Source organism: Corvus brachyrhynchos, unplaced genomic scaffold (assembly GCF_000691975.1).
Source record: "Corvus brachyrhynchos isolate BGI_N302 unplaced genomic scaffold, ASM69197v1 scaffold30, whole genome shotgun sequence".
NCBI classification, from domain to species: domain Eukaryota; kingdom Metazoa; phylum Chordata; class Aves; order Passeriformes; family Corvidae; genus Corvus; species Corvus brachyrhynchos.
The window spans coordinates 171,705-181,918 of NW_008235742.1; the positions used below are offsets into that span (position 1 = coordinate 171,705).

At 37.7% G+C, this 10,214-nt stretch overlaps 1 protein-coding gene and 1 long non-coding RNA gene across 2 annotated transcripts in view; one reads left to right on the plus strand and one right to left on the minus strand.

Moving 5' to 3' along the window:
* Positions 1-590: 590 nt before the first annotated feature.
* On the minus strand, positions 591-5,302 carry CWC25 (CWC25 spliceosome associated protein homolog). The gene is made up of 7 exons (XM_017735234.1): positions 4,874-5,302; positions 4,540-4,667; positions 4,255-4,324; positions 3,630-3,796; positions 2,411-2,497; positions 1,679-1,840; positions 591-997 (listed from the first exon to the last, which is right to left on the minus strand). Exons 1-7 carry the CDS (start codon positions 4,892-4,894, stop codon positions 883-885), a joined length of 750 nt encoding a protein of 249 aa, XP_017590723.1. The 5' UTR covers positions 4,895-5,302; the 3' UTR covers positions 591-882.
* A 4,213-nt stretch (positions 5,303-9,515) lies between these two features.
* LOC108446975 overlaps positions 9,516-10,214 on the plus strand; it is a 1,089-nt gene continuing 390 nt past the window's right edge. Inside the window, exon 1 of the long non-coding RNA XR_001862323.1 lies at positions 9,516-9,816. This is a non-coding gene — a long non-coding RNA (uncharacterized LOC108446975). The remainder of the gene's footprint in view (positions 9,817-10,214) is intronic.

Here is a 10,214-nt window from a genome sequence, read left to right on the forward strand (position 1 = left end):
CCACCCCCCGCCAGAGCCACAAAGGACATTTAACAAACGGCAGTGAAGTTTCTTAATTAAAAAGGCAAAATAAATCTACACTGCTGTACATATACACATTACTTACATTATAAAATCCCAGAGAAATATTTGCTGTCAGCTACGCGCTCTGCTCATTTCATTTTCCCCCCCCTCAGAAACGGCTTCTTTTGGGTCCAAGATCAGTGAAATCTGTGAGCCACCAAAGGCCAGCCACAGCCGGCCTGGCCACCACCACAGAGTGAGGTGTGGATGCCAACGACTGCTGTACATATACACATTACTTACATTATAAAATCCCAGAGAAATATTTGCTGTCAGCTACGCGCTCTGCTCATTTCATTTTCCCCCCCCTCAGAAACGGCTTCTTTTGGGTCCAAGATCAGTGAAATCTGTGAGCCACCAAAGGCCAGCCACAGCCGGCCTGGCCACCACCACAGAGTGAGGTGTGGATGCCAACGGTGGCAGTGTGCAACAGGGCTCATGTGGTTCTATCAAATCCCACGGAATTCCCTCACCTGTGGAGCGGTTCTGCTCCGGATTTTAAGGATTAACAAAAATAGGTCTTCAGCTCTGGCATGTGAAAGCAGGGACGAGCCGGCACGATTTGGTAAGAAATGTACAAAAGTGGTACCAGTCAGGGTGGGGAGCGAAGGAGAACTTCTGGCAACACGCTAAAAATGGAACCCAAAGGCTCACAAGGCCTCCAGCAAAGGCCCCAAAGCCCCAAGTCCTGAAGGCTCCCAGGGCTCAGCTCAGGGATCCGGCGCCTCTCTGGGAGCTGGGAAGTGTTCCTGGAGAGCTCTCACCTTTGGGAACGAGTGTCCACGGAACTCCTGCCCTGGGGCAGAGGCAGGACAAGTTTCACCTCTGCATAAAGTTTTTTTCCAAGGCAGCAGGAGTCCTCTGCAGGGAGTGGATGTTGCGCTTCACCCGATCCTCCAGGGTGGAGGTGGAGGCACTCTCCAGCTTCAAACGGCTGCAGGGAACAGAACCAGAGAGAGAAATCAGAACTCTGAGACTGAAGGAGAGCAGGTTTAGATTCCAGACTGGATATTGGGAAGGAATTCCTCCCTGGGAAGGTGGAATGGATTTCCCAGAGCAGCTGTGGCTGCCCCTGGATCCCTGGCAGTGCCCAAGGCTGGGCTGGACATTGGGGCTGGGAGCAGCCTGGGACAGTGGGACAAAGGCAGGGAATGGGAATGGATGGGATTTTAGGTCCCTTCCAAACCAAATCATTCCACAAAGCTGTGATTTTGTGATCCCAGCTCTGGGCAGCTTCAGGGCTTTGCCTGCCACGAGCACAAGGGATTAAGTTGCCACCTGTGCTCAGAAATGGTTTCATTGTCAAACACAACTTTCAGTCCCACAGCCTCACAGGGATTCAAACTGCTACAAGCTCCTAAACCCACACCATTTCTATAAAACACTCCCAGGGTGGCAAAACATCACCAATGCCCAGCTCGAGTCTGACTCCCAATTGGGAATCACCAATCTTTGGGTTAAGAAGCAAATTTGGGCATAGCAGACATCACCAGTTCTGTAGGACACAGGGGAGATGGATCTCATTCCATGATCTGAACCATCCCAGACACTGAGGCCATCCCTCAGAAGCTCTGGCCTGGATTCCCTTCGGATGAGGAGGTGGTAAAAGACTCACTGGAAGAATTTCCCATCTCTGGTGTCGAGTTTCTCCAGCTCCCGCTCCAGCTCCTCCTCCTTCCGGTGCTTCCTGAGGTTGTTTGCTCTCTCCTCTTCCCTCCACTTGGCGTTTTCCATCATTTCCTGCCGTTTTCGCTCCAGTTCCTCTGGAGAGATCTTTCTGTTTGGGTGGCAAACACCACTGCTGTGAATCAGCAGCACGCTGGGCCCCGCTCCCCTCACCTTCTGTTCCTCAGGATCGTGGAATTGTTAAGGTTGGAAAAGGTTTACATCAAGCAAAGATGATTCAAAACGCCCCAATTTAGTGGGATTTAACAGAGTTTTGGTTTTGGCAGCCAATCAGCAAAGCTTGTAAGGACATTTTTAAATATCCCACCTCCCCCACATCCCAGCAAAAACCTCTTTTCTCCCTCTGATTTAATTGATCTCCAAGGTGTTGCTGTCAGGATCCTTTATTCCTGATGCCAGTGGAATAGAACCTCCTCATTAACACTCCACGAGGCAAAGAATTCCCATTCCTGCCCTGCAGGAGAACCAGCACCACACGGATGGGTTTGGGAAGGTGTCCCCAAGGTGCCAACCAGCAGCCCAGCAGCACCAAAGGGAGCCCTTGGGGACCCCTCTGTGTGATTTTCTGGATATTCCACCTGCCCCACTCCAGTCACCAGAGGAAAATGGGGTTCCCAGGTGCCCCCCAGGTGTCCCTCCCCAAGGACAGGGCCCCACTGACCTGGTGTAGCCCGGAGGGTGCTGGCGCCGGTAGCTCCTTTTGGGGGAAGGGCTCCTGGCTCTGCCCTTCTCCGACCAACTGCTGTGTCTGCAACCCCAAAACACCCTTCATTAGCACCAAAACCCACACTTTATCACGTTTCTAAACTTCCCCTGGGGTTTTTGAATACATTCTCAGGCCGAGGTTATCCCCCCACAGCTGCAGGGTCGTTACCTGGCCACTTTGAAAACAAATCCTACTGACTCTTGTAGGAACCCAGAGTGCCAAGAATATTTCTCTGCTTGTTTTTAAGGGTTTTTAGCCCCCTGGACAACACTGGTATAGCTTTAAACCTTGGAAAAAATTACCAACAGTCAGACAACAACTAGAAAATACAGTGGTGTGAATTAGGTGATAGACTATTGTGTGAGATTGTCACAGGGTGAAAAATTTAGAGGTTTTGGGCTTCTCTTTGTAGTAAATAGATAAGAGTAAAAAATATCAAAATGGAGGATTGTTGCTGTTCTCTAGACCTTCTTCTCCTTCTTCTACCACTCCATATTTTGCAGTAAAAGTAGTTTGGATTGATTGGATAGAAAATTCCACAGTTCCTGCCCGTGTTACTGAATAATTGGTAAGAAAGTCAAAATAATGTACGTTTTTAGTAACTATTGGTTAAAATGTCTTTAAAAGGCTGTGTAAATCTTGATAATTGGTCTCTCTCGCTCTCACTCCTACTTTTCCTCCTTCTATGCTGTACCTGGGTCACGCTGGTGGCTCAGTTCCTCTGATAAGACTCAATAAACAATTCTCTGGAAGCATTAGAACTACAGAGGACGTCTCGCTTTATCTTTTAAACTCCTTGCAAGGACTTTCAGCAAATTCTCTCCCATCAGGAGAGACTCGATTTATGGCACGATAAAAGTGTGAACTCTCAATAAACTCTGAATTCACTTTTTAATTATTGCATCGGCAAACAACGAATTCCAGCTTTTATTCTTTTATCTGTACTTAAGAAAGATAATTGAATCAGCCTGAAGAGAACTGGGAGCCCAAATAAAGCCCAGCCACCTCCAGGGTGTGACTGGAGAGAGTGTCCCCAGTAAAAAGGGGGATTTTCCCCTCCTGGAGCAGCTCCTGCCTTTACACCCAGGGCAGGAGGACAGTGGGAGATGGGATAACAGGGATTGGATTCCAGGGAATTCCTGTGGTTTCCCACACCCAGGTGAGCCCCACTCACTGTTTGCTGTGCTTGGAAGGAGATCCTGAGCCTCTCTCAGAATTCCTCTTGCTGGAATGTCTCTGGGGAGAGCGGGATGGGCTCCGGGAGCGCTCCCGGTGCTTGTGGGGGGCCCGGTCCTGGCCGGGGGAGCTCCGGGAGCGGTGGCTCTGCTCGGAATCTCTCACCTGGAATTCAGAGGGAGCTGCTGAGAACAGAAGGGTGGGAGCAGAGCTCACACAGGGCAGAGAGGACGAGGTTTGGGGTTGGGTCATGGCTGAGGGAAGGAATTCTTCCCTGGGATGGATTTCCCAGAGAAGCTGGGACTGCCCCTGGATCCCTGGGAAGTGTCTGAGGCAGGGACAGGGCTGGGAGCAGCCTGGGACTGTGGGAGGTGTCCCTGGATGGGCTTTAACGTCCCTTCCAACTCATTCCACGATTCCATGGATAATGAAGAGCATCTAAACAAACCTTACCCCGAATTCCGAGCTGAAGTCCCACCAAGGTGTGAATAATTTTAATTTCAAGGCTTAGATGGCTCCAAATTGAATCTCAAATGTATTAAATCGTGTCCCACTCATAATCCTCTTCCCAAAACTCCTGGTTTTCCCCACCTCAGGGCACTGAGGGTGTGATACACACGTACCTGCAAGCCATATCCTGGGATTTTGGAAGGAGCAGGCTTCCAGGAGGAATTGTCCACCCTCTTCTGAGCCCTAAAAAGAACCCCAATCCCTTTTGAAGCAGGTGAATCCCAAGAACACATCCATTTTTCACCATTCCATTATTTTTACGACACAACAACGATGCAAAAGCAACGAAGCAACAGCACAGAAACACCTAATTAAGCATTTAATTAGAAAGGCAAGCCTCAGAAGCTGAAAGCCAACCCCAAACGGAGGTGGTTTGGCTGTAGAACTTTTAAACTCACTTATTTCTGCTCCTCTCCTCCTCAGTGCTGGAGCTGTCGCTGCTGGAGCTGCGCCGTCGATGCTTCTTGTGCTTCTTCTTCTTCTCCTTCTTCTTCCTCTTCTCCTTTTTATCCAAACTGTTCTGCAGCTGCAGAGCAAAAAGAATTCCCTCAGTATCATCCCCCATTCAGAATCCCAGGGAAAACCACAGAATTCCCTGTGGAAAAGCTCCTGGGAGCAAAGCTGAGCCGTTTAAGGAGATTTTCCTCTCCAATTCGAGGAGTTGAAGGCAGCAAAAAGAGCTCAGCCCATAAAAATTGGGATTTCTGCTCCTCCCCCCTGGCACACACCTACCAATGCTTTGATTTTCTTCATTTTCACCGGATTGTTCAAAACTTCTCTTTTCTTCTCCTCCTCCCTCTTCCTAAAGCAGGAAAAAAAAAATAAGGAATAACTCAGTCCTTTGAAACAGCTCCAACCGAGGCATTTTCATGGGGAGAAAGCATCAAGTGCAAGCTCCAAAAACACAGAAAGCAGGAAAAAGAGAAATGTTGGGAATTTAACAAAATTTAGCAAACCAGGGACAAGTGGCCTTTCCTGCTTCTTTTAAGATGAGCACAAGGAGGATTTGTTTCAAAGATAAATATCCTCATAAAAATGTAAATAAATACATTGATAGAAATGTAAATAAATATCATTATAAAATGCATATAAATATCTTGATAGAAGAGCAAATTAATATCCATTAAAAATATAAATATTTTTATAAAATCTAAATAAATATCTTCATAAAGTGTAAATAAATATCTTCATAAAGTGTAAATAAATCTTTATAAAGTGTAAATAAATCTTTATAGAATGTAAATATCTTGATAGAAATGTAAATAAATATTTTTATAAAATGTGAATAAATATCTTTGTAAAGTGTAAATAAATCTTTATAAAGTGTAAACAAATATCTTCATAAAGTGTAAACAAATATCTTTATAAAATGCAAATAAATATCTTTATAAAATACAAATACCTTGATAGAAATGTAAATAAATATTTTTATAAAATGTGAATAAATAACTTTATAATGTGCAAATAAATACCTTTAAAAAGTGTAAATAAATATCTTTATAAAGTGTAAATAAATATCTTCATAAAGTGTAAATAAATACCTTTATAAAGTGTAAATAAAGACCTTTATAAAGTGTAAATAAATATCTTTATGAAGTGTAAATAAATATCTTTATAAAATGTAAATAAGTATTTTTAAAAATGTAAATAAATATCTTTATAAAATGTGAATAAATATCCATATAAAAATGTAAATAAATATTTTTTAAATGTAAATAAATATCTTTATAAAATGCAAAAAAAAATCCATATAAAAATGTAAAGCCATTTCTAAAAATTCCCAAACATTTCTAAGCTGAAAGACGTTTATAAAATGTATAAAGATGTAAAAAAAGTCTTCATGCTGCTTCCAGCAGAAATATCTTTGCAAAAGTGCAAAGACAGAAAAATGCAGAGACATTTGTCATTTTAAGGATGTTTAAAGAAGGTTTTTGCATTGTTTACAAGAGAAATGCCTTTATAAAAACGTGAAGGTATTCATGGAAATGTACAGCCAGACCTTTATAAAAACTTCATAAACATCAAATTTAGCAATTGGAAAACACTTTAAAAATGCCTCCACACTGTTTGTAAGAGAAACATCCTGACAAGCATGTAAAGGCATTAATAAAAGTATAAATAAAAGAGAAATAAATGGATTTAGCATTGAGAGCACAGACATTCCGAATCCTGAAGAAATGTATGAAGTTTATAAATTTAAAGGTGTAAAAAAAGTTTTTACTCTGTTTACAAGAGAAGTATCTCTATAAAATGCAGAGATATTTTAAAATTTATAGGTTTTTATAGAGATTTTTATCAATTTTAAGCTCTTTATCAAATGCATCATTTAAAGACCTGGAAAAAAACATCTTTATAAGTAAATATCTTTATAAAAATACACAGGTATTTATAAAGTTTTACAGACTTTTACAAACGTATTTCTAAACCTGTAAATTTAAAGGTGCAAAAAAAAGTTTTTACTCTGTTTACAAGGGAAGTATCTCTATAAAATGCAGAGATATTGTAAAATTTATAGGTTTTTATAGAGATTTTTATCAGCATACAAATTTAAATGTAGAGATAAAGAATTTTAACTGTATAGACACATAAATTTAACTGTATGTATGTATAAATGTAAATGTACAGATATATAAATTTAACTGTATAAACACATAAATTTAAATGTGCAGACACACTAATTTAACTGTATAGACACAAATTTAAATGTACAGATAAAGAAATTTAACTGTATATCATGTAAATTTAACTGCATGTGTATATAAATATAAATGTACAGATAAATTTAAATGTATAGACATGTAAATTTAACTGTATAGACACACAAATTTAAATGTGTAGACACACAAACTTAAATGTACAGATAAATTTAACTGTATAGACATGTAAATTTAACTGCATGTATATATAAATGTAAATGTACAGATAAATAAGTTTAAATATATACATATATAAACGTAAATGTATAGGTATATAAATGTAAATGTACACGTATATAAATGTAAAAGTGCACATACATAAATGTAAATATACATGAATATACATAGATATATAAATGTAAATATACAGCTATATAAATGTAAATATACAGATATCTAAGTGTAAAAGTACACGTATATAACTATAAATGTACAGATATATAAATTTAAATACACACATATATAAGTGTAAATATACAGATATATAAGTGTAAATATACAGATATATAAGTGTAAAAGTGCACATATATAAATGTAAATGTGCACATATATAAATGTAAATGTACAGATATATAAATTTAAATATACACATATATAAGTGTAAATATACAGATATATAATTTACAGACTTTTACCCACACATTTCTAACCCTGTAAATTTAAAGGTGTAAAAAAGTCTTTACTCTGTTTACAAGGAAATATCTCTATAAAATGCAAAGATTTGTAAAATTTAGAGGTTTTTATAGATGTTTTTATCAATTTTAAGCTCTTTATCAAATGCATCATTTAAAGACCTGGAAAAGAAGTCTTTACAAGTAAATATCTTTATAAAAATACAAAGATATTTATAGTTTTACAGACTTTTACAAACATATTTCTAAACTCTGTAAATTTAAAGGTGTAAAAAAAAGTCTTTACTCTGTTTACAAGGAAATATCCCTATAAAATGCAAAGATTTGTAAAATTTAGAGGTTTTTATAGAGGTTTTTATCCATTTTAAGCTCTTTATCAAGTGTATCAGTTAAAGACCTGTAAAAAACATCTTTATAAGTAAATACCTTAATAAAAATACAAAGATATTTATATAGTTTTACCCACACATTTATCAAAACCTGTAAATTTAAAGGTGTAAAAAAAGTTTTTACTCTGTTTACAAGAGAAGGATCTCTATAAAATGCAGAGATTTGTAAAATTTAGAGGTTTTTATAGAGGTTTTTATCAATTTTAAGCTCTTTATCAAATGTATCATTTAAAGACCTGGAAAAAACATCTTTATAAGTAAATATCTTTATAAAAACACGAAGATATTTATGTAGAGATACCCAAATTTCAATGTAGAGATACCTACATTTAAATTTATATTGGCATATAAATTTAGATGTATAGATCTATAAATTAAAGTGTGTATATGTAAAAATTTAATTGTGTATATAAAAATCTAAATGTGCATATAAAAATCTAAATGTGTATATATATAAATTTAAATGTGTATATATAAGTTTAAATGTGTATATATAAGTTTAAATGTGTATATATATAAATTTAATTGTGTATACATAAAAATTTAAACGTATATATAAAAATATAAATGTATATATAAATTTAATTGTATATACAAATATAAATGTGTATATATATAAAGTTAATTGTATATATAAATATAAATGTATATATGTAAATTTAAATGTACAGATATACAAACTTGAATTTATAGACATATAAATTTAAATATATAGACATGCAAATTTAAATATACAGACATATAAATTGAAATGTATAGACCTATAAACTTAAATGTCTATATAATATATATAAACTAAATATATAAAATATACATATATTATATATATGTAATATATATAAATAATATAGATAGATGAATTTAACTGTAGAGGCATATAAATTTAACTGTCTAAGCATACAAATTTAAATGTAGAGATAAAGAATTTTAACTGTATAGACACATAAATTTAACTGTATGTATGTATAAATGTAAATGTACAGATATATAAATTTAACTGTATAGACACATAAATTTAAATGTGCAGACACACTAATTTAACTGTATAGACACAAATTTAAATGTACAGATAAAGAAATTTAACTGTATATCATGTAAATTTAACTGCATGTGTATATAAATATAAATGTACAGATAAATTTAAATGTATAGACATGTAAATTTAACTGTATAGACACACAAATTTAAATGTGTAGACACACAAACTTAAATGTACAGATAAATTTAACTGTATAGACATGTAAATTTAACTGCATGTATATATAAATGTAAATGTACAGATAAATAAGTTTAAATATATACATATATAAACGTAAATGTATAGGTATATAAATGTAAATGTACACATATATAAATGTAAAAGTGCACATACATAAATGTAAATATACATGAATATACATAGATATATAAATGTAAATATACAGCTATATAAATGTAAATATACAGATATCTAAGTGTAAAAGTACACGTATATAACTATAAATGTACAGATATATAAATTTAAATACACACATATATAAGTGTAAATATACAGATATATAAGTGTAAAAGTGCACATATATAAATGTAAATGTGCACATATATAAATGTAAATGTACAGATATATAAATTTAAATATACACATATATAAGTGTAAATATACAGATATATAGGGAAGATGGCGGCGCCCATGAGGAGCGGTGTGGGAGGAGGAGGGAGAGAAAGAACCGCTGGGGAGGTCCTTCAGCACCGCGCCTGGGGGTGTTTTCATTCCGTTCCAGAATGGTTTGGGGGGGAAGGGACCTAAACATCCATTCCCACCCCTTGCCATGGACAGGGACACCTTCCATTCTCCCGGGTTGCTCCCAAGCCCCGTCCAGCCTGGCCTTGGCCATTTCCAGGGATTTAAGACAAGATCTGAGCCTGTTTCAAATGAGGCTGGTGGCCGCAATCCCAAAGAAACGCCTGGAAATTGCGAAGTGAGTAATTCCAAAGGCACCTAAAGCCGTGGGACAGCTCTGTCCGGCTGCTCTCGTTGCAGTAACGCGCGGAGGGGACGGTCCGTGCCTCTGGCTCAAACTTTTGGTGCCAAAGGGCTCCGGCCCAGAGTTCAGTGATGCACAACCTGCCCCGAGGCGGTTCTGTCACCTCCGGTGGTGCCCGGGCTGGGTCAGAACCTGTGACCTCCCAGTCTGCGGTGGGGTAGAAACGAGGATCTCCTGTGTCGGGGCGGGTCAGAGCTGGCGATTTCTCAGGCCAGAACCGGTGATCTCTCAGTTTGGGACTTGTGATCTCCCGGGACAGAACCGGCGATCCCCCCGGGCTAGAACCGGTGACTTCGCGATGGAGCCAGGGCGGGTTCGAACCCGTGACCTCG

Bases quoted from the DNA above. Each gene is read 5' to 3' on its own strand.
- CWC25 (XM_017735234.1), bottom strand. From the start codon at position 4,894: ATGAAGAAAATCAAAGCATTG. The intron at 4,668-4,873 runs GTAGGTGTGTGC...TTTGCTCTGCAG, and splicing joins TGAAGAAAATCAAAGCATTG to CTGCAGAACAGTTTGGATAA. The intron at 3,797-4,254 runs GTACGTGTGTAT...TCTGAATTCCAG, and splicing joins TCCCAGGATATGGCTTGCAG to GTGAGAGATTCCGAGCAGAG.